Here is a 24,718-nt window from a genome sequence, read left to right as displayed (position 1 = left end):
CCATAAAGGTGGCTTACTTTCTATCGGGCTACGTTGTCGCAGTAACCTATGCTGAACACCTAACCTGCTCTGGAGCAGGATAAGTTCAGGATAAGAGCTCAGCAGGTATAACAGCCCCACCTACTGACCAATCAGAGCTCAGCAGGTATAACAGCCTCACCTACTGACCAATCAGAGCTCAGCAGGTATAACAGCCCCACCTACTGACCAATCAATTCTCTTGGAAAATGGGCTGTCCTGGTGGATCTTGGTGCACAGATTATGCGAAGAGCGCTCAGGCGCGAGAGAATATTTAGAGATCGCTGTAATCCGGTGGAATTGCCTGAACAATCACTGTACGAAAGGTGGAGGTTTTGGGGAGAGGGGTTACATTACATCTGTCAGCTGCTGGAGCCTTACATCAGGAATGTAACGCACCGCAACCACACGCTGACAGTCCCGCACACAGTGTGCATTACAATGAGGTTTTTTGCCACAGTTAACATATGTCTTAGTGATGTTCGTGATTATTATGATGTCCTTAAATCCCTCGATGGATGGGTTACAAGCAAGCCACAGATAAAATGCCATTAATCAATTATTTGTTTGAGTAAATCATGGATTGATTGATTCATTCATAGGTACTTTTATGTATTCTGTTGCCGAATCTGAAAACCTCTGAAGAACACAGTATGTAGAGCTATTCATAAAGTCACGGGGGCTACAATCACATGCCATAACGAAAAATGTGGTACACACATACATTTATGGAACACACAGATGTTACTGTAGTCAGATATACAAGTGCAGTCATAGTGGGGAAGTAATATTATAATGACACTAACTTCCGCATTGACACAGTCGGCGATTTTTTGCCATCAATCCTTGCGCCGTTTGGCAGCTGCAACTGTGTTGCTTTTTGCCTGGATTATTGCTTTGTACTGCTCGTATTTATTGATTATTATTGTTTGCTCCTCCGTTGTGAAATATGCGGCTCGGGCCAGTTTGTTGCATGTTTGTGATTGGTCGCATGCAGCAAACTCCGTCCTTTTTATGTGAGCGCACACAGATCTAGAGTGGACAAGCCTGAATTGAATTAGTGAGTTGATAGCTGGCTTTATGGTACCGAAAATCTAGAGGGCGGATGTCTCGGTAAGTGAAGCCAGATAAGTAAGAGGAAGCCTGGCCAAGTTCATCAAGCTTCATGGTACAGGCCTCAGGTTAGCTTCAGAGAGTCTGTTACTGCGGTAACAAACCCAGAGGTTCAGTTTACCTCGTTTCATGAAACTGGTCAGGGTTACTGCTCTAACTTTGGGTTAAGTTACCTCCCTTTGTGAAACGGAAAACTCTGGTTTTCCCTGATTTCAGAGTTAACTTACCCAGGTTTTCCACTAAACCTGCTTAAACGATTTGGATTTAGGGGTACAGTACTAGAGTGGATAAAGAGATACTTACATAAGAGATCACAATATGTCACATTTGGAAGGAAGATATCAAAAACACTAGTCATTGTGTTTGGGGTACCACAGGAGTCAGTTTGGGTCCAAAATTATTTATACTTTACATAAATGACTTATGTAAGTTTTCAAAAGTCCTAAAAATTATATTTTTTGTTGATGAAACAACTATTCTATACAAAGGAGATGATATACATCTGGGGTGTCAAAGTCAAATACGCTGAGGGCCAAAAAAACAGATTTGCTACAAGCTGAGGGCCAGACTGGTTCAATGTTTATTAAAACATATTGAAATGAACATAGCCTATTGAACCAAGAGCTACCACAGTGTATATTATTAAATGATTAAATAAAGCAATATTTTCTTATGGCTCTATCAGTAACTTCAATGGGAAACCTTTTCAACAGGCAAACAGCAAAAAAGTAAATGTCCTTCGAAAACAAAATGTTACTTAATATCAAGATAAAGGCATAAATAAAATTGCATCCATTATAAACTGAAAATATATTATAGTGCATGCATTATTGCATACACAATAATAATGTTGTGCATGAACAATAATAATGTCTTATTGTGCAAAAAATTGTAAAACATTATTGTGCTGCTCTATGATCCTACCAATCACTGCTTTCAAATACTAAAATAAAAAAATGAAATCAGTTGTATCCATTCTCATGGCTCTTATTTGCAATTTTCCCTGAGACCATTCAACTGAAATAAATATAAATGAAATAAAATACAAAAATCTATGGCACATAGACAAAACAATAGTTCCTTCAAGGATTCATCACGTCTTGTAGAAAATTATGTCAAAACTGAACTGAATTTAAAACTGACGTTACTGCTCTGTGATGTTCACTTGTCTGAGGCTCTGGCTGATATTTGATGTCTAATCTTTCATACAAATTCATCAATGTTCGGGGTCAGAGGTCATTCAGGGGTCCTTCAGGGGTCAGTCTCTGAGCTGAGAAAACCCTCAAGATGGAGTGAAGGTGTTCATCATTCAGATGGCTCCTGTGTGATGTTTTTTTCAGCTTCACAGTCACAGTTCTGATGGAAATGTTGGTTAATATCTTAGATTGTTATGGCTCATTATAACCATAATACTGTTCACAGAGACTGTAAGACCACTGGCTTAGTCAACTTCTGTCTTGATCATCTATAGTGTAAACACTTGTTATGCCTGGGAAATGTAATTGTGGCCATGCATATCGATTCATCTGGAAACAACACATGGAATGGACTATTACAGGTCATCAACAAAACTTTGAGTCATACCAAGATGAAGACGTGTGCACACATCTATTGGGACTGAATGGACGGTTCAAAACAGCAGTGTGCCAAAATATTTGAATTTTAAATGTAATGTATGAATTTGGTTGAAAATATATTGTAATGAGAGAGGTGTTGTTGATTCCAGGGACGGAAATTTTACAAACCAAACTGCGTCTAGCCGTCAGCCCATTTTTTTCTTTTTGGATGTGGTTGTTAAACTTGACCAAGGGGAAGTCTGTTGTAATAACATGTTCAGAAAGAAAAAAATGTGTTGAGTCAAGTTTTTTTTTCTATGTAAAATGTTTGAAACATGTTTTAAGACTATAAGGCATCACACCTGCGTGGATTCTCATGTGTTCTCTCCAAACAGTTTTCCATCTAAAGTCTTTATGAGATGTTTCACACCTGTAAGACTTCACTTGTGTGGACTATCATGTGTCCTGCCAATGCAATTTTTGATACAAAGCCTTTATCACGTGTTTCATACCTGTAAGGGGTCTCGGTCTGTATGGTTTCTCATGTGTTCTCTGTAATACTTTTTATATCTAAAGGCTTTATCACATGTTTCACACCGGTAAGGCCACTCTCCAGTGTGGATTCTCTCATGTTTTACCAAGCCACAACTAGCTCTAAAATCTTTCCCACATGTTTCACACCTGTATGGCCTCTCTCCAGTGTGGATTCTCTCATGTCTTATCAGCGCACAACGAGCCATAAAATCTTTCCCACATGTTTCACACCTGTAAGGCCTCTCTCCAGTGTGGACTCTCTCGTGTCTAATCAACCCACAACTGGCCCTAAAATCTTTCCCACATGTTTCACACCTGTATGGCCTCTCTCCAGTGTGGACTCTCTCATGTCTTATCAATGCACAATTGGCCCTAAAATCTTTCCCACATGTTTCACACCTGTAAGGCCTCTCTCCAGTGTGGACTCTCTCATGTACTACCAACCCACTATTAGATCGAAAATCTTTCCCACATGTTTTACACCTGTACGGCTTCTCTCCAGTGTGGATTCTCTCATGTACCAGCAACCCACTACTGGCTCTAAAATCTTTTAAACATGTTTTACACCTGTAAGGCTTCTCTCCGGTGTGGATTCTCATGTGATTAGTCAAGCTCATTTTATATGGGAAACATTTGCCACATGTTTTACAGCTGTGAAGGTTCTCTCTTGCGTGGATTTTCATATGGAATTTCAAAGTGTCACGTCTTGTATAACCCCTCTTACATAATTTACAAACATACATCTTCTTACTGACATTACTTGTTCCCTGGGACTGAAACTGGGACTCAACCTCAACATCAATTTCGACCTCAACCTCAGCATCTTTTCTGCTTGTTTCTCCTCTCTCATCATGGCTAATAGATACATGAGAGCTGTTAGAGATCAGCAGGTCAATGTTTGATGTTCCCACCACAGAGCTGATTACCGGCAGGTTGACAACAGACTCTGTCTGTGCTGCACCATCTTCAGCTTTCATGTACAGAGTCTGATCTTCACTGTGGTCATTTTCCTCATGAGTAGGAGTCAATGTAACAGCATCAGTCTCCTGCTTCAGTACAAGCTGCTCTCCCTCCTGACTGCTGTGGAGTTCCTCTGGTTCCTCTTTCAGGTGTAGAACCTCTGGTTCCTCTTTCAGGTGTAGAACCTCTGGTTCCTCTTTCAGGTGGAGAACCTCTGGTTCCTCTTTCAGGTGTAGAACCTCTGCTTCCTCTTTCAGGTGTAGAACCTCTGGTTCCTCTTGGTCCACACTGGACTTCACCTCCTGGTTCCAGAGCTGCTGGTCAGCAGGAACCTCCACCTCCTCCTCCTTACAGACATGATGCTGTGGACCATCTGGAGGAACAACAGGAGCATCACGTTACTATGACTACTAACTAATACTATGACACAAACGCAGACATGCCAGCAAATCAGTTACATTTGTTAAAATATGGATGAATTGATTCCTCTATTATTCGCCGAAAGGGAAACTGATCTTTCTACTCTTGTTGGTATCATCAGACACTCGTTCGTTCACGCTTCGAAATTCTTGTTGAACCGTCGACCCTCCGGTCCCCGGGCCCAAGACGTAGTGCCCTGAGCTCCTGCCTCCATGAATTACGTTTGTTAAAATATGGAGAAATTGGTCTCCAGTTCCGTTCACTAAATGACGTGTTGTTTACCTATCCTGTGTAACTTCAGTTCGGCTCTGAGGCAGAGATCCAGCAGTCGGCGTTGATGATTTCTCTCTTCTTCGTTCTTGACGGTAGTTTTTTTTAAAGCTCCAAAAACTTCCTCTCCAGCAGCTGTTAGTCCATTTATAACTACATTTCCCAAAGAGTCAAATGAAAACATTTTATTAACTGAACTAAATACAACAAAAACTAAGATAAAATCGACTTACACTGACTTCAGGTACGTTCAACCTAACGCTACTGAACGTGTTTGTTTACTTCCGCTTGTTGTCCCCCACAAAAACGTCCGACTAGGAAGTCGTCCAGGTTTTTTATTCCGTTGTAGCTGAAGGTATGGATTCAGGATTCCACTGTTTCAGATCGATAGAAAGGAAGAATATACCTTTTTTTTTTTCATTTCAATCAGGACTGAAAAAATCGTGGACTCTAATTCCAGTTAAATCGGGGTGCATCGATCCACATCAGACAAAGTCGTTTAAATCAATCAACTGGAGTTGTAGAAAGTTCCTTGAAAACTGTTGTGATTTTAAATCCCCTATAACTATTATGCTGGACATGTCCAGAGGAGAGATAGTGAATATATTGGTAGAAGGATGCTGAGTTTTGAACTGCCAGGCAGGAGACCTAGAGGAAGACCAAAGATTTACAAAATTTCCCATATTTACAAAATTTCACATTCACCACATTTTTCAATGGAACTAACAACTATTTCTTCCTGTGTTTCATCCTTTATATCTTTTTACTTCCTGTGGTACAATTCTCCCTCAATGCTTTCATCCCTCTGACACTTGTTAATCCTTCCTTCTTTATTGTTCACATTCATGTATCATCATTCATACTTGATTTTAAATGAGTGATATATACAGTATTTCCATGTAATTACAGATCAAATCATTCATCAGCATTGTAGACATGAAAGATTTTGCTCAATCCCATGAATGACATTGTTCAACTGCATTATCCATTTGAGCTTTTCTTTAGCTGCAAAATAAAATCATTTAATTGTTTAATGTGTTGAGAGTAAATAAAGCTTTATTATGTCATCCACGTAGGATTACATTATGTTAACACATTCAAATCATACCTTGATTTTACTTTACTGGAGGCTGAGACAGATCTCAGCTCCATTGACAGATCCCCTGGGATTCTTTATTCATCAGCTGATTTACCTTTGAGGTATCGACCCTGCATGATTGGGATTTAAAATTACTCATTTGATTGTGAGACCTTTATTTTGGTAATGAAACACAGAAACAGAACAGAATCTTCACCGAAATGTTCCGAAACAATGCTATTTTAACACAACAAGGTGGTCACAATTAATTAGTGTATTCATTTAGTTGAGTTTATTTTTCCGGACATGTCATTACAATAGACCACATTCATCACATTCATCTCCTTTGCAACATCAACAAAGGCTGACAGGTAGAAGCCATTTTGCTTGTGTAGTTCCCGTCGCCAGAATGAACCAAACACCTCTCATGTCAATATGTTTTCAATACTGTATGTATAATTAGGGATGAGCGAGTACCCCACTATCTGTATCTGTTCAACCATCTAGATTATCTGCATCCGTATCTGTACTTGGAATGGGCGAGAACAGAAGTAGATGTGCTTTGACCGGAAATGGTTGGGGCTTAAATCGGTACATCATTTTAAATTTGACATTGATGTGGATTGATCAGAAATTGCTATATTTATGGTGTATTTTAAAACTATTTACAGAGCAGCCTCAAAAGTGAATTTCAAATCAATGTTTTGATCACAGAAATTCGAGATAGTGAATATATTGGTAGAAGGATGCTGAGTTTTGAACCGCCAGGCAGGAGGCCTAGAGGAAGACCAAAGAGGAGGTTTATGGATGTAATGAGGGAAGACATGAAGGTAGTTGGTGTGAGAGAAGAGGATTCAAAGGACAGGGCTAGATGGAGGAAATTGATTCGCTGTGGCGACCCCTGAAGGGAAAAGCCGAAAGGAAAAGAAGAAAGAAGAAGTTTTGATCACAGAAATAATAGAACTATTTACAGAACAAGGTTTTATGAACTCAGAACATGAATATTCTTAAGTGTATGAATGAATATTTACAGAACAGCCTCAGAATTTAGATTCAATGCTTTTGATCACAATAGTAAAGGAACTAAAGGAACTACACAGAACAAGTTGTTTATGAACTCAGAACATGAAGTGCATTAATGAATACAATGCATGCAACGAGAAATTATGAATTACAAAATATGCATGAACAAGAATTGTCATACACAACACCAATTTCTATTTTTTTCTTCTTTTTCTTTTTAATTTTTATGGTCAAACTGTTTTTTTTAATGATTTAGTTTTACCACCTAATGTACTTGCCATTTTTTATTGACTAAGGTGTGTGTGTGTGTGTGTGTGTGTGTGTGTGTGTGTGTGTGTGTGTGTGTGTGTGTGTGTGTGTGTGTGTGTGTGTGTGTGTGTGTGTGTGTGACTGTGTGAGAGGGAGAGGTTGTTCTACTGATCAAATAGTTCTATTCTGTTTTTCAGATCTTCATTTACTTTAATGAAGACCAGTTGTTCCACATGGCCAGGGTCTAGCTTTGCTCGCTGTGGACTGGCCATATTTCCAGCTGTGCTAAAAACACGCTCAGACTGGACACTAGTGGGTGGACAACTGAGATGCTGCAGTGCAAAGTGTGTCAGATAGGGCCAGCTCTGGAGCTTGCCTGACCAGTATTTCACTGGGTCATCAGTAAGGCTGATGTCCCCATCTGCCAGGTAGGCCTCCACATCACCTAAAGGCAAATGTGTCCTCAGTGGAGTAGCCTATTTCTTCTTCTGCAGGAAGGACAGGACTGAAGTGCTGCGGGTGGCAAGTGTCACTTCTGTGTTTCTTGAAGGTGCAGCCACAGGGTCACAGTGCTCCATTCTATAATGTCCTCTTCAGTGCATCCACATCAACACTGTTTGAGGAACAGTGTTGATGTGGATGCTCAATGTCCAGCATAACAACATTTAGCAGCCCTGCTCTCCTCTGCACTGATGATTCCTCCACTCGTTCACACCAGTGCCCAGTTATACAGAGGTATGCATGGGCATTGTGGTTGCTGGTTCAGAGATCAGTAGTGAGGTTGACGACACCTTCATCAGCTGCCTTGAGTGACTGGACCAGCTCCATTCTCATTGCCTCATGCAACTGAAATGGTGCCTTGACAGGATTTTATACTTGGGCTCTAAAAAGGCAACAGCAGACTTGAAACCTCTCCTCTCCGTCACAGAGAAAGGCTCAAGATCAGTGCAGATCATTTTACCAATCATCTCTGTAATTATTTGGACTAGGGATGGTTTGCAGAGAATGGCTGCTTTGCTGCAAATGCAGTGACTATTGGTGAAGAGGAGGAAGAAGGTGAGTTCTGAGCAGCACCCAGCTGAATGCCAGTGTCCTGAGAAGGAATGCTGCCAGGAGACGTGGAGGAGGAGGTGGCTGATAGAGCGAGCTTCCTCATGTGATGAACATATAACAGGTGGTTATGTAGAGATATTGTATTGTAATGTTTTGGATATCTACCTCTGCTTATTTTGGACTTACAAATTTTACACATGGCTTTGGAAGGATCATTCTCACAAACGTTGAAAGAGTCCCATACTACAGGGGTCCTTCTGATTTTTGGTGGAGAAGGACCTCCATCACCAGATGCAATATTGGTCTCAGTGGGGGCAAGGTAGGTGCTATCACTACCGCTATTGCAAGTGATATTGCCTGGTTGAATGTCAGCTGAAGTACCCTCTGTATCGCTGATTGTATAAGAGGGAGCTAGAGAGATAGAGCATGTGTGTGTGTGTGCGCGCTACGTAAAAGTTAAAATATTTATACAATCCATAAATTATAAATTTGAACAGAAGTGAGAGCAAACAGGTTAAAAAAACAACAACAAAAAAAACGACGAGTGGAAGCGGTGACCGACAACGACGCGATACGACATGACTCAGCTGTCTGGTCAAATGCACCACGTACATGCAACAAAACAAGTTCATCAAGTAACTTAAAATCAGGGTTTTAAGTTACTTGATGAACTTGTTTTATTTTATGTGTACTGGATGCTCGTCTGAAACGAGTACCCCCCTCAACCCTATGTATAATATGTTTTCACAAAACATGTTTGCAAGAGTTGGCAAGGTTAGCAAGTCCAATCGAGTCCCTCATATAAAATCGAAGGGCAGTCTTTAAAACATGACCAACACTGCAATTCAATAAAAGTTATTCTCAAACATAACCAAGGACCATTTTAGAGGAAAGTAAGACGCCAGAGACAGTTTGTAAATAACACTACATTTACCTGAAAATAAAAAACCACCACTTATCATTTGACCCATTTGAGATGCAGAAAGTGTGTTTCTGTTTTAAGGTAGTGACACATTTCAGAAGGGGAAAAACATTTAAAGAACAGGCACATAGTCACAGTCACATGAAACATGACTGCGCATTTACTTGATATGAAACGTAGAAATATGGTAAAATACATGTATGAACAAGGTTTTTGGAAAAAAAAAACTTTTAAAAAATGTGTTTTCAACTCTGGATTTTGTACAAAATGGCCCAGAATGGCAATTAAACCATTTCAAATGGTGATTTTAGATTGACAACTTACGACCAATTCTACTTACAATCTCTTAGAACCAATTGCGTTTGTATGTTGAGGACTATGTGGATATTCCAAAAAAGCTACTTTGACAAACGTACCTGAAAAGTTCTCCACACATTTAAAACTATTAGACTTCTCACTCCGTGTGGATTCTCATGTGGCGAGTCAAATAATCATTCCTTCTGAAATCTTTGCCACATGTTTCACACCTATAAGGCTTTTCTCCAGTGTGGATTCTCTCGTGTATTATCAAGTCACTATTGTACCAAAAATCTTTCCCACATGTTTCACACCTGCAAGGCCTGTCACCAGTGTGGATTCTCTCGTGTCTTATCAACGCATGACTGGACCTAAAATCTTTCTCACATGTTTCACAGCTGTAAGGCTTCTCTCCAGTGTGCACTGTCATGTGTTTTTTCAGGTAACAATTGAACATAAAATCTTTCCCACACGTTTGACATCTATAAGGCATCTCTCCATTGTGGATTCTCATGTGCTCTGTCAATCTACCAGAACGTCTGAACCTTTTTCCACATATTTTACATCTATATGGCATCTCTCCAGTGTGCATTCTCATGTGTTCTGTCAAAATCCATTTAAGTCTAAAACTTTTCTCACATGTTTCACACCTGTAAGGGTTCTCACCTGTGTGGATGATCATGTGTTTATTCAAGGTTGTTTTCCGTGTGAAATCTTCCCCACATGTTTTACACCTGTAAGGCTTCTCACCTGTGTGGATTCTCTTATGTACTATCAACCCACTATTGTCCATGAAATCTTTCCCACATGTTTCACACCTGTACGGCTTTTCACCTGTATGGATTCTCTTGTGTATTGTCAACCCACTACTGAACATAAAATCTTTCCCACATGTTTCACACCTGTAAGGCTTCTCACCTGTATGGATTCTCTTGTGTATCGTCAACCCACTACGGAACATAAAATCTTTCCCACATGTTTCACACCTGTAAGGCTTCTCACCTGTGTGGACTCTCTCATGTTTTATCAACCCACTATTGTCAATAAAACCTTTCTCACATGTTTTACACCTGTAAGGCTTCTCTCCAGTGTGGACTCTTTTATGTTTTATCAACGTACTACTGCATCTAAAATCCTTCCCACATGTTTCACACCTGTAAGGCTTCTCTCCACTGTGGATTCTCTCATGTTTTATCAATGTACTACTGCAACTAAAATCTTTCCCACATGTTTCACACCTGTACGGCCTCTCTCCAGTGTGGATTCTCTCATGTCTTATCAACGTACTACTGTCAATAAAATCTTTGCCACATGTTTTACACCTGTAAGGCCTCTCACCTGTGTGGTTTTTCATGTGGTCTTTCAAACTGTTGCGTGTTGTGTAACCTGTCTTACATATTTTACAAACATATGGCTTCTTACTGGTGTTACTTGTTCCCTGGTACTGAAGCTGAAACTCAGCCTCAACATCTTTTCTTCTTGTTTCTCCTCTCTCCTCATGGCTGACAGATACATGAGAGCTGTTAGAGATCAGCAGGTCAATGTTTGCTGCTCCCACCACAGAGCTGATAACTGGCAGGTTGTCAACAGAGGCTGTCTGTGCTGCACCATCTTCAGCTTTCATGTACAGAGTCTGATCTTCTCTGTGGTCATTTTCCTCCTGAGTACGAGTCAATGTAACAGCATCAGTCTCCTGCTTCAGGACAAGCTGCTCTCCGTCCTGACTGCTGTGGAGTTCCTCTGGTTCCTCTTTCAGGTGAAGAACCTCTGGTTCCTCTTTCAGGTGTAGAACCTCTGGTTCCTCTTTCAGGTGTAGAACTTCTGGTTCCTCTTTCAGATGTAGAACCTCTGGTTCCTCTTGGTCCACACTGGACTTCACCTCCTGGTTCCAGAGCTGCTGGTCAGCAGGAACCTCCACCTCCTCCTCCTTACAGACATGATGCTGTGGACCATCTGGAGCAACAACAAAAGGAGCATCACGTTACTATGACTACAAACTAATACTATGACTACAAACGCAGACATGCCAGGAAATCAATTACGTTTGTTAAAATGTTAATTAATTGACGTCAAATCTTCTGTTTCGTTCATTATTGATTACTTTACTTTACATTACTGAATTTCCCTTGGGAAGTATTTATCTATCTATCTATCTATCTATTAAATGACGTGTTGTATACCTATCCTGTGTAACTTCAGTTTGGCTCTGAGGCAGAGATCCAACAGTTGGCGTTGATGATTTCTCTCTTCTTCGTTCTTGACGGTAGTTTTTTTTAAAGCTCCAAAAACTTCCTCTTCAACATCTGTTAGTCCATTTATAACTAAATTTCCCAAAGAGTCAAATGAAGACATTTTATTAACTGAACTAAATATCACAGAAACTAAGATAAAATCGAATTTCACTGACTTCAGGACCGTAGAAGCTAACGCATCTATTTGTTTACTTCCAATTGTTGTCCCCCAGAAAAACGTCCAACTATGAAGTCGTCCAGGTTTTTTTCATTCTGCTGTAGCTGAAGGTGTGGATTCAGAAGTCCACTGTTTCAGATCGATAGAAATGGAGAATACAGTTACTTTTTTTTAAAAATTATTTTTATTTCATTTCAGTCAGGACTGAAAAAAATCGTGGACTCTAATTTCAGTGAAATCGTGGCACCAGTAGATGCATCCACATTAAACAAACTAATTTAAATCAATCAACTAGACTTGTAGAATGTTCCTTATCCTGACCACTGCCAAGGTGCTTTTGATCTTTACAAATATTTACAAAATTTCCTTCCACCATGTTTTTCAATGGAACTAACTTGTATTTCTTTGTTAATCCTTCAAGTGTTACCCAAACAAAAACCCTGGGTAAACAAGGAGGTGAAGGCTGTCCTGAAGAGGAAGAAGCGGGTGTTCAGGAGTGGGAACGAGAAGGAGTTGAGGGAGGCCCAGCAGGCAGTGAGACTCTGCCTGAGGGAGGCCAAGGTCGACTATAGAAGGAAGCTGGAGAACCAGCTTGGGCACAACCAGGTGCGGGAGGTCTGGAGTGGCGTGAGGGCCATCACCGGATATGGAGAGGACCGCGGTACAGTGGAGGGGAACATGGAGCGAGCTGATGAACTTAACAGCTTTTTTAATCGTTTCAGCTCCCCCACCACTCCATGCCCCTGTCCCCAGAGTTCCCCCGGCCCAGCTGACCTGACTCCACGTGCCTCCTTCTCCCCCTCTCCCTCTCTGTCCAGCTCACCTGCCTCCCCCTCTCCCTCTCTGTCCACCTCACCCATCTACCTCAGTCCAAACCCAGACCTTTCCCCCACCTCAACTGCCAGACCCCCCGGCCAAAGGAATCAACGTGCCACGCCCCCACACACGGCAATCACTGTGGAACAGGTGATGTCTGCGTTGAGGAGGCTTCGCTCAAGGAAGGCGGCCGTACCACACCAGGTCCCCCCAAGACTCCTCAAGGCTTGTGCTGCCTAAGTGGGTGAACCCCTACACCAGGTCTTTGACCTCAGTCTCCGGCTGAGGAGGGTTCCTATGGAAGACATCCTGCATCGTCCCTGTACCCAAGCAGAGACACCCCACAGAGCTCAACGACTATCGACCAGTCACTCTCACCTCGCGCGTGATGAAGACCCTAGAGCGACTGGTCCTGGAGCTCATGCGTCCCCAGGTGCAGGGCACGATTGACCCTCTCCAGTTTGCCTACCGGCCACAAGTTAGAGTTGACGACGCTGTCCTCTCCTACTTGGATGTCGGGAGCAGTGCAGTGAGGATGCTCTTTTTTGACTTCTCGAGCACCTTCAACACCATCCAGCCCCGGCTCCTGCAGGAGAAACTGTCATCCATGGCTGTGGACCCCTATCTTGTGAGCTGGATCACAGACTATCTAACAGACAGACCCCAGTATGTCCGTATGGGGAACTGTCTGTTATCAGTGGTGACCAGCAGCACAGGGGCCCCGCAGGGAACGGTATACTCCCCCCTTCTCTTCACCCTCTACACAACGGACTTCCAACACAACTCGGATACGTGCCCCTGCAGAAGTTCTCAGAAGACACTGAAATTGTGGCATGTATCAGGGAGGGTGATGAGAGAGAGTACAAGAGACTGGTGACGGACTTTGTGGGGTGGTGTCAGGGGAATGAGCTTCAGCTAAACATCTCCAAGACCAAGGAGATGGTGATGGATTTCCAGCGGGCACCCCACTCCCCACAGCCAGTAGTCATCGGGGGTAAGGAGGTGGAGGTAGTGGGGACTTATAAGTACCTGGGGCTGCAGCTGGACAGCAGACTGGACTGGTCGCACCTGAACTGTGTATACAAGAAGGGTCAGAGTAGGATGTACTTCCCCAGGAGGCTGGCCTCCTTCAACATCAGCTCTGATCTGCTCAGACTGTCCTACCAGTCCATTGAGTCCAGTGTGCTGTCGTACGCCAGCTTGTGTTGGGGTGGTGGTGCCAGGAAACGGGACACTGAGCGCCTAGACAGGCTCATCCAGGGGGTTGGTTCTGTGATCGGTCAGGAACTGGACTCTGTACAGACTCTCCTAGAGAGGAGGACTATGTCCAGGTTTAGATCGATCCTGGGTAACACTACCCACCCCTTTCACACCACCTTCGCCCAGCAGAGGAGCTCCTTCAGTGGCAGACTGCTGTCACCAAGCTCATCCACTGAGAGACTCAGGACCTCCTTTGTGCCTCGTGCCATCAGGGGGCACAACCACTCTCTCAGAAGGAGGGGGGCCGAAGCCGCAGGGTCATCAAGGTCGGCTGAGAAGGGATAGACTAGGGGGGACTGGGAGGCACTGTGGATGCTCTGTGGGTTACTTTGTGGGGTCCTTAGTGTCAGTTTACAGCCCGGTTCATCCATGTGTTCTGATACTACATTGCTTACATCTAATCCTTCTTTCATGTTCCTATGCTTCTTTTTATGTTAGGTTCTTCTATTTTTCTGTTGTTATAATTATGTCATTATGTTAATTATGGAATTTATGCAATGTCTTTTGGCTGTGCCAGTCACTGTTATGTGTATTTAATGTATCTCTTGTGAGCAGATGTCACCCTGCATTTCCCTTGGGATTATTAAAGTATCTATCTATCTATCTATCTATCTATCTATCTATCTATCTATCTAAAAAATCTATCTTCTTCATTGTTCTCATCCATGTATCATATACTTAATTGAATTTTTAATTAGTGATATATTATCATAACTAAAGCCCAAAATCATTCTTCAGCATTGTGAAGACATTTATTATTTTATTCGATCCCATGAATGACATTGTTCAACAGCATTATCAATTTGAGCTTTGCTTTAGCTGGAAAGTAAAATCATTTCACTGTTTAATGTGTACATGAGAGTATATAAAGGTTTATTATGTTTACCATGTAGGATTACATAATGTTCACTCATTCAAATCATACCTTGATTTTATTTTACTGTGGGCAGAGACAGATCTCAGCTCCTTTGAAAGATACCCTCGGATTCTTTATTCATTAGTTGATTTACCGTTCAGGTATCTACCCTCCAACTAGAAATCGTCCAGGTTTTTTTTCTCACTGTAGCTGATGGTATGGATTCAGAATTCCACTGTTTCAAATCAATAGAAAGAATCTACTTTTTTTTTCTCATTTCACTCAGGACTGAAAAAATTGTGGACTCAAATTCCAGTTAAATTGTGGCACCAGTAGATCGATACACATTACACAAAGTAGTCTAAATCAATCAACTGGACAACTACAGCTAATGTGATCAAGGAGACAGGTAGGAGAGTACTTTTGTCATCTGGAAGGAAGTAGATAAGGAGACTTGGTGGTGGAATGAGGAGGCATACGAGTGTATGCAGAGAAAGAGGTTAGCTAAGAGGAAGTGGGACACTGAGAGGACTGAGGAGAGTAGACAGGAATACAGGGAGATGCAGCGTAAGGTGAAAATAGAGGTAGCAAAGGCCAAAAAAGGGGCTTATGATGACTTGCATGCTAGGTTATACAGTAAGAAGGGAGAGATTGAGACAGAGAGACAGAGTTGGGAAGGACGTGCAGCAGGTTAGGGTGATTCAGGATAGGGATGGAAGTCTATTGACAAGGTACCAGTAGTTTGATGGGAAGATGGAAAGAGTACTTTGAAGAGTTGATGAACAAGGAAGATGAGAGAGAACAAAGACTAGCAGAGGTGGCTGTTGTGGACCAGGAAGAAGCAAAGATGAATCAGGATGAAGTGAGGAGGGCATTGAATAGGATGAAGAGTGGAAAGCCACTCAGTCCTGATGATGTACCTGTGGAGGTAAGGAAGTGTCTAGGAGAGGTGGCAGTAGAGTTTCTGACTGGGTTGTTTAACAGGATCTTAGATAGTGAGAAGATGCCTGAGGAATGGAGAAATGTTCTGGTGCCCATTTTTAAAAACAAGAGAGATGTGAAGAGTTGTGGCAACTACAGAGGAATAAAGCTGATGAGCCATACAATGAAGTTATGGGAAAGAGTAGTTGAAGCTAGACTAAAGGGAAAAGTGAGCATTTATGAGCAGCAGTATGGTTTCATGCCAAAAAAGAGTACTACAGATGCAGTATTTGCTTTGAGGATGTTGATAGAGAAGTCCAGAGAAGGCCAGAGGGAGCTGCATTGTGTTTTTGTAGATCTGGAGAAAGCTTATGACAGGGTGCCCAGAGAGGAACTGTGGTATTGTATGAGGAAGTCTGGAGTGGCAGAGAAGTATGTTAGAGTGTTGCAGGACATGTATGAGGACTGTAAGACAGTAGTGAGATGTGCTGCAGGTATGACAGAGGAGTTCAAGGTGGAGGTGGGACTGCACCAGGGATCAGCTCTGAGTCCCTTCTTGTTTACTGCATGTCATTCAGTCATTTCATATAAAATCGTTTTGTGTCAGTAGATGTTTTTGCTTTGTTTGTTGACCAGCTGTTTCATCTGTCAAAAACGTACCAGAAAAGTTCTCCACACATTTAAAACTAAAAGTTTTCCAACTCTGTGTGGATTCTCATGTGCTTTCTGTAAACCTGTTTACATTTAGTCTTTATCACGTTACACAACCTTAAATCTTCTCACATGTGTAATCTCATGTGTCGAGCCAAATATTCACTCATTTTGAAATGTTTGCCACATGTTTCACACCTGTAAGGATTCTTAGCTGTGTGGATTTTCTTGTGTGTTACCAACGCATAACTGGCCCTAAAATCTTTTCCACATTTTTTACACCTGTAAGGCCTCTCACCTGTATGAATTCTCATATGTATTGTCAACCGATTCCTGACCATAAAATCTTTCCCACATACTTCACAGCTGTAAGGCCTCTCTCCAGTGTGTTTTCTCCTATGTCTTATCAACCCACAATTGTCAATAAAACATTTCCCACATGTTTCACACCTGTAAGGTCTCTCGCCAGTGTGGATTTTCTTATGTTTTATCAACGTACTACTGGCCCTAAAATTTTTCCCACATGTTTCACACCTGTACGGCCTCTCTCGAGTGTGGATTCTCTCATGTTTTACCAACCCCCCATTGTCAATAAAATCTTTCCCACATGTTTTACACCTGTATGGCCTCTCTCCAGTGTGGTTTCTCTCATGTCTTATCAAGCCACAGTTGTCAATATAACCTTTCCCACATGTTTCACACCTGTAAGGCCTCTCTCCAGTGTGGTTTCTCTCATGTCTTATCAATGCACAATTGTCAATAAAAACTTTCCCACATGTCTCACACCTGTAAGGTCTCTCTCCAGTGTGGACTCTCTCATGTCTTATCAATGTACTACTGCACCTAAAATCTTTCCCACACATTTCACATTTGTAAGGCTTCTCTCCAGTGTGGATTCTCTCATGTTTTATCAATGCATTACTGTCAATAAAATCTTTCCCACATGTTTCACACCTGTATGGCCTCTCTCCAGTGTGGACTCTCTCATGTCTTACCAACGAATGACTGTGCATAAAATCCTTCCCACATATTTCACACCTGTAAGGCCTCTCACCTGTGTGGTTTTTCATGTGGTCTTTCATAGTGTTGCGTGTTGTGTAACCCATCTTACATATTGTACAAACATATGGCTTCTTACTGGTGTTACTTGTTTCCTGAGACTGAAGCTGAGACTTGCTTTCAAAATCTTTTCTGCTTGTTTCTCCTCTCTCCTCATGGCTGACTGATACATGAGAGCTGTTAGACATCAGCAGGTCAATGTTTGCTGCTCCCACCACAGAACTTATGATCGGCAGGTTGACAACAGACTCTGTCTGTGCTGCACCATCTTCAGCTTTCATGTACAGAGTCTGATCTTCACTGTGGTCATTTTCCTCAAGAGTAGGAGTCAATGTAACAGCATCAGTCTCCTGCTTCAGGACAAGCTGCTCTCCCTCTGGTTCCTCTTTCAGGTGTAGAACCTCTGGTTCCTCTTTCAGGTGTAGAACCTTTGGTTCCTCTTGTTCCACACTGGACTTCACCTCCTGGTTCCAGAGCTGCTGGTCAGCAGGAACCTCCACCTCCTCCTCCTTACAGACATGATGCTGTGGACCATCTGGAGGAACAACAACAGGAGCATCACGTTACTATGACTACAAACTAATACTATGACACAAACGCAGACATGCCAGCAAATCAGTTACGTTTGTTAAAATGTGAATTAATTGACGTCAGATCTCCAGTTCCGTTCACTAAATGACGTGTTGTTTACCTATCCTGTGTAACTTCAGTTCGGCTCTGAGGCAGAGATCCAGCAGTCGGCGTTGATGATTTCTCTCTTCTTCGTTCTTGACGGTAGTTTTTTTTAAAGCTCCAAAAACTTCCTCTCCAGCAGCTGTTAGTCCATTTATAACTACATTTCCCAAAGAGTCAAACGAAGACATTTTATTAACTGAACTAAATACAACAAAAACTAAGATAAAATCGTCTTTCACTGACGTCAGGAACGTAGAAGCTAACGCTACTGAACGTGTTTGTTTACTTCCGCTTGTTGTCCCCCAGAAAAACGTCCGACTAGGAAGTCGTCCAGTTTATTTTTATTCCGCTGTAGCTGAAGATATGGATTCAGAATTCCACTGTTCCAGATCGATAGAAATGGAGAATATGTGACCACCCTGTTCTGCTGAGGTTGATGGATGTTAGATATTTATTCCTGGGAACAATAACCAATACACAGGTACAAATTGGGTGCTGGACATAACAGACTCCAAGACACCACAGCATGTCAGCTCCTTTCTGCAGCAAATTACAGTGATCATATAGTTGACTGATTGATGGCAATACCATAATATACATATGTCATCACAGTCAGCTCAAACCAAACTCCCTACTCTGGTGTTCTGCTGCTTCACTCTGGCGGTTTTAATTTATAGCAGACACCCTCGAACAAAAAATAATTTAGCGACAATAAACTAAAGTTTTAGGACATTCATCACGGAAACAGGCAGTACAACAGGCAGTACAACACAGATAGTACAACCCAGGCAGTACAACCCAGGCAGGACAACACAGGCAGTACACTACAGTCAGTAAAACACAGACAGGACAACACAGGCAGTACAACACAGGCAGGACAACAGGCAGTACAGCACGAAGTATGAGACGAAACACAAGGGATGGTAAACATCTCTATACACTCTTTAATCCCGTGAGGGAAGTGACGTCTGTATAGTCCCTGAGTTGATTGGGGGGGGGGGGTAGGTAGTCAGGTGCTGGGGGGACGGCAGGGCAGAGTGAGAGTAGAGTTCAGTGTTGTGGCAGGGGGCAGAACAGGGAGGGAGTTGAGCTTCCTGACTGCCTGGTGAAAGAAACTGACCTTCAGCCTGCTGGTTCTGGCCCCAGACTCTGCAGTCTCCTACCTGATGGCAGCAGGCTGTAAAGGCTGTGAGAGGGGGGGGTGGGATCACCTGCAATGCTAGTGGCTTTGCGGGTGAGGCGGGTGTTATAAATGTCTGTAAGGGAAGGGAGAGAGACACCAGTGATCTTTTCAGCTGCTCTCACGATGCGCTGCAGGGTCTTACAGCAGGAAACGGTACCTGGGACTGCAGCCAGACAGCAGACTGGACTGGTCACTCAACTGGGACTGTGTGTACAAGAAGGGGCAGAGCAGGATGTACTTCCTGAGGAGACTGGCCTCCTTCAACATCTGTCCTAAGCTCCTTCTCATGTTCTATCAGTCCGTGGTCTCCAGTGTGCTGTCATACGCCATTGTGTTTTGGGGTGGGGGGGCCAAAAGAGATATGGACCGTCTGAACAGACTCATCCGCAGAGCGGGCTCAGTGGTCGGGCTGAGCCTGGACTCTGTGGATACGCTTCTGGAGAGCAGGACCATGTCTAAATTCAGGGTCATCATGAACAACACCAGCCCCCCCTGCACACCACCTTCTCCCAGCAGAGGAGCACCTTCAGCGACAGACTGCTGTCACACAGCGCCTCCACAGAGAGGCTGAGGTCCTCCTTCGTGCCCCGTGCCATCAAGGGGTACAACGACTCTCTCAGGAGCGCGGGGGAGGTGGCGAGGTCAGCACCTGGTTAAATGGATTTACTTTTATACTGTTTATATTTTTATTTTTTTAGTGTATGTACTGTTAATACTACATGTGTCTGTTAGTGTAGTCTATGTCTTGTGATATGTCCTGTTTTGTTTTTTCCTGGTGTTTGGCTGAGCAGTGGATATGTGCAATTTCCTCTGGGATTGTTAAAGTATCTATCGACTGTATCTATCTATCTAGGCGCTGTACCACACAGTGATGCAGCTGGTTAAGATGCTCTCAATGGTGCCTCTGTAGAAGGTGAGCATGATGGGGGGTGGGGCTCTTGCTCTCCTCAGTTTGCGGAGAGCATTCATGTATCATCATTCGTACTTGATTAAATTTTAAATGACAGACATACATTTCTTTATAAAACTACAGATCAAAATCATTCATCAGCATTGTGAAGACATGAAACATTTTTGTAGTGACTTCAAAGCCCGACGAGCCGATGAGAAGCTGACGCCGGGGCCTTCCTTTGTCAGATGCGCTTCATGGAAAAATCACAATACTAAAGAATACGTTTAACTTTTTATTAATAAAAAAAAGAATTATCAACTCATGTAACTGAACAAACTCATAACATAAGTGATCACACAAAGCATAGCAATAAGGGCGGTAACAACGTTAAGTGTTGCGGTCAACAAATACACGGCAACCCCGTTCACCCTCTCTCTCCACATAGAAGATGCAGGTGGATGCAGGAGATCCACGCAGGTGCCCCAGTTAACCTTGAATAACATTTTTCTTTTTCTAATTGACCCACTTATTCCTTCATAAATGAGATCACAAAAACAACATTGCAAACAACAAGAACAATGTTTAAACCATCATACACCTTCAAAATGCCAATAAATTGATTCATTGCTCCTACATTTACTCTTTTTTTCTTTTTACTTAAACAGTTATTGTGTTGTAATTAATGAAACAACAAACAGATCAACAGTTTTAGTTTTAATATTGTACTACTGTTTTGGCTCAACTCAATCTTTAGCATAAAGTTTCTACTGTATATTCTGTTAGTACTTTTGGGATACATAAATGTCATTTTGGGATGCACAAAGATTTATTGAACCGCATCCTAGGGATGCAGTACTTTGTTGAGGTAAAATGAACTCTGCTGTACCCCCAATGAAAACTTGTTCCAATTTCTGAAATAGAATCCCATGGTCAATTGTGTCAAAAGCTTTCTCGAGGTCCAGAAAGATTCCCATGTAATTCACCTTTTGATCTATGGCATCAGTGATAATTTCCATTGCTTCGGTTAATGCTAAAGCAGTAGAATGATTCTACATGTTATCGCATTAACTACTATCAAGATTGTGTTTTGTTATGGATTTATCCAGTCTGTTATTTTATGGTTTCTCAACAATTTTTGGTAACTGGGCAGCATCGAGACAGGTCAGTAATTTGTAAAATCAGACGTATCCCCATTCTTATATAATGGTACAACTTCGCCAATTTTCATTTTGTTAGGAAACACCCCAGTTTGAAATAACAGATTACAAAAATGCATCAGCTGTAATATAAGTCCATCCTGCATGTCATTCATTAAATTCATAAGAAATTCATTTGCATCAGATGTTTTTGCTTCATGTTAGTTGACCAGCTGTTTCATCTGTCAAAAACGTACAAGAAAAGTTCTCCACACGTTGAAAACTATAAGGCTTCTAACTCTGTGCGGATTCTCATGTGCTTTCTGTGAACTTGTTTCTATATAAAGTCTTTATCACATGTTACATACCCGTAAAGCTTCTCACATGTATAGACTCTCATGTGTTGAGTCAAACATTACTTGTTTTGAAATGTTTGCCACATTTTTCACACCTGTATGTATTCTTAACTGTGTGTACTCTCGTGTGTAACCAACGCATGACTGAACCTAAAATGTTTCCCATGTTTCACACCTGTAAGAACTCTCTCCGGTGTGGAGTACCATGTGGTTTGTCAAGCTTATTTTGTATAGGAAATATTTGCCACATGTTTCACACCTGTAACGCTTCTCTCCAGTGTGGATTCCCTGATGTTTTATCAACGTACTACTGGCCCTAAACTCTTTTCCACATGTTTCACACTTGTAAGCCTTCTCAACTGTGTGGATTCTCTTGTGTTTTACCAAAGCATCACTGGACCTAAACTCTTTCCCACATGTTTCACACCTGTAAGGCCTTTCTCCAGCATGGATTGTCTCATGTTTTTTCAATGCACTATACTCAGAAAAACCTTTTGCACATGTTTCACACCTGTAAGGCCTCTCCCCAGTGTGATTTCTCTCATGTATTATCAACCCGCCATTGTTAATAAAACCTTTCCCACATATTTCACACCTGTAAGGCTTCTCATCTCTGTGGTTTTTCACGTGGTCTTTCAAATTGTTGCATGTTGTGTAACCCCTCTTACATATTTTATAAACATCCGATTTCTTACTGGTGTTACTTGTTCTCTGCGACCGAAGCTGAGACTCAATGTCAACATCTTTTCTGCTTGTTTCTCCTCTCTCCTCATGGCTGATGGATACATGAGAGCTGTTAGAGATAAGCAGGTCAATGTTTGCTGCTCCCACCACAGAGCTGATAACCGGCATGTTGGCAACAGACTCTGTCTGTGCTGCACCATCTTCAGCTTTCATGTACAGAGTCTGATCTTCACTGTGGTCATTTTCCTCAAGAGTAGGAGTCAATGTAACAGGATCAGTCTCCTGCTTCAGGGCAAGCTGCTCTCCCTTCTGACTGCTGTGGAGAACCTGTGGTTCCCCTTTCAGGTGTAGAACCTCTGGTTCCTCTTTCAGGTGTAGAACCTCTGGCTCCTCTTTCAGGTGTAGAACCTCTGGTTCCTCTTTCAGGTGTAGAACCTCTGGTTCCTCTTGGTCCACACTGGACTTCACCTCCTGGTACCAGAGCTGCTGGTCAGCAGGAACCTCCACCTCCTCCTCCTTACAGACATGATGCTGTGGACCATCTGGAGGAACAACAACAGGAGCATCACGTTACTATGACTACAAACTTACTATTGGCCCAAATATAAGACAACCCTGATTATAAGATGACCCCCTCTTCTTCAAGACTCAAGTTTGAAAAAAGACTTTTAGAACACCACATAGGGAGGGAGTTTGGTTCCGTCTGCAAGGCAGGCTAACATGACGGTAACGCGGCTCTTCTCATTTCCAGCGGATTTTCTAATAACAGATTTCTCACCTTTCTCGTGTACAGTGACAGGTGTTGGCACGTCAAAAAACACAGGTGTCTGATCAGCATTGCCAATCTGCTCCAGTGGGTAGGAGTGCTTTTTCCTTAAGTTGACCACATAGCGCTGAAAAGACAACAGCTTCTCTCCAAAGTCAGAGGGCAGGCGCTGGGCTTGACTTGTCCTGTGTCGCAGCCTCAGTCCGTTACGCCGCATCATTCCATTACACCAGTTGAGGCTTGCTTTGAAGTCAGCGGTGGGTATGTTTAGCTCCTCGGCTATTTCCAAGGCCATGAGCTGAATGACAGCTCTGCTGATGGGCATCCCGTCCTTTCGTTTCTCGTCCACGTACGCGAACACCCTCCTGTCGAGCTCTTGGAAGCGGCCGCTCTGAGGACCACGGAAAGTCTTTCTCTGACTGTGAGCATTTTTTAGCCGATCTTTTTGAGCTCTCCATCTCCGTACATTACATTCTGGGACACCATATTTCACAGCCGCTTTGCAATTGTTTGAAGACTCTGCCTCATTTATCACCATCATCTTGAAGTTTCTATCATAACTTCTCCTCAACTGCTGGTTAGCCTGGCCGATCTTAGACACACTTTTCTCCACATTGTCGCTACGTTTCTCCATTTTCTGTTATCTCTTCTCTTATTTTCTTCTCTTTTCTTTCTTGCCGCTATTTTTATTTTTCTTCTTCGTCACAGGAGTTTGCTTTGGCCTGGGGAGTTAAGTTCAGCATTTTGTTTACCTATCCTGTGTAACTTCAGTTCGGCTCTGAGGCAGAGATCCAGCAGTCGGCGTTGATGATTTCTCTCTTCTTCGTTCTTGACGGTAGTTTTTTTTAAAGCTCCAAAAACTTCCTCTCCAGCAGCTGTTAGTCCATTTATAACTCAATTTTCAAAATAGTCAAATGAAGACATTTTATTAACTGAACTAAATACCACAAAAACTAAGATAAAATCGTCTTTCACTGACTTCAGGAACGTAGAAGCTAACGCTACTGAACGTGTTTGTTTACTTCCGCTTGTTGTCCCCCAGAAAAACGTCCGACTAGGAAGTCGTCCAGTTTTTTCATTCCGCTGTAGCTGAAGGTATGGATTCAGAATTCCACTGTTTCAGATCGATAGAAATGGAGAATATGTGACCACCCTGTCCTGCTAAATTACAGTGATCATATGGTTGACTGATTGATGGCAATACCATAATATACATATGTAATCACAGTCAGCTCAAACCAAACTCCCTACTGTGGTGTTCTTGTTCTCCCCTTTGGCGGTTTTAATTTATAGCAGACACCCTCTAACAAAAAATAATTTAACAACAATTAACTGTAGTTTAATTTAGGACATTCAGCATGGAAGGTGAACTGAAATATTGTATTAATGAAGAGATTTAAATACATGCTATTCATTATTTTGCTGGCAGCATATTTAGTTTTAATCATACAATAATTAAAACGAAATACTTGCAGCCACTATCAGTAAATTTCCACACTTGAATTCATCGAATTTCACACACACACACACACACACACACACACACACACACACACACACA

The 24,718-nt window shown here is 42.3% G+C and overlaps 4 protein-coding genes across 4 annotated transcripts; all 4 read right to left on the bottom strand.

Moving 5' to 3' along the window:
- Positions 1 to 1,658: 1,658 nt before the first annotated feature.
- On the bottom strand, positions 1,659 to 4,280 carry LOC137601048 (zinc finger protein 548-like). The gene has a single exon (XM_068323033.1). The coding sequence runs from the start codon at positions 4,196 to 4,198 to the stop codon at positions 3,194 to 3,196; it is 1,005 nt and encodes a 334-aa protein (XP_068179134.1). The 5' UTR covers positions 4,199 to 4,280; the 3' UTR covers positions 1,659 to 3,193.
- Positions 4,281 to 9,529: 5,249 nt separating this feature from the next.
- Positions 9,530 to 11,231, bottom strand: LOC137601024 (zinc finger protein 85-like). The gene has a single exon (XM_068323006.1). It carries the CDS (start codon positions 11,115 to 11,117, stop codon positions 9,651 to 9,653), a length of 1,467 nt encoding a protein of 488 aa, XP_068179107.1. The 5' UTR covers positions 11,118 to 11,231; the 3' UTR covers positions 9,530 to 9,650.
- A 3,508-nt stretch (positions 11,232 to 14,739) lies between these two features.
- LOC137601501 (zinc finger protein ZFP2-like) lies at positions 14,740 to 20,292 on the bottom strand. The gene is made up of 2 exons (XM_068323704.1): positions 20,191 to 20,292; positions 14,740 to 17,974 (listed from the first exon to the last, which is right to left on the bottom strand). Exons 1-2 carry the CDS (start codon positions 20,290 to 20,292, stop codon positions 16,535 to 16,537), a joined length of 1,542 nt encoding a protein of 513 aa, XP_068179805.1. The 3' UTR covers positions 14,740 to 16,534.
- Positions 20,293 to 20,547: 255 nt separating this feature from the next.
- LOC137601010 (uncharacterized) lies at positions 20,548 to 23,912 on the bottom strand. The gene is made up of 2 exons (XM_068322979.1): positions 23,170 to 23,912; positions 20,548 to 22,933 (listed from the first exon to the last, which is right to left on the bottom strand). The coding sequence occupies exons 1-2, from the start codon at positions 23,789 to 23,791 to the stop codon at positions 21,858 to 21,860; spliced, it is 1,698 nt and encodes a 565-aa protein (XP_068179080.1). The 5' UTR covers positions 23,792 to 23,912; the 3' UTR covers positions 20,548 to 21,857.
- Between the last annotated feature and the right edge of the window lie 806 nt (positions 23,913 to 24,718).

Source organism: Antennarius striatus, chromosome 9 (genome assembly GCF_040054535.1).
Source record: "Antennarius striatus isolate MH-2024 chromosome 9, ASM4005453v1, whole genome shotgun sequence".
NCBI classification, from domain to species: domain Eukaryota; kingdom Metazoa; phylum Chordata; class Actinopteri; order Lophiiformes; family Antennariidae; genus Antennarius; species Antennarius striatus.
The sequence above is the reverse complement of the archived record's forward strand: the minus strand, read 5'-3'. Positions and strand labels throughout refer to the sequence as shown.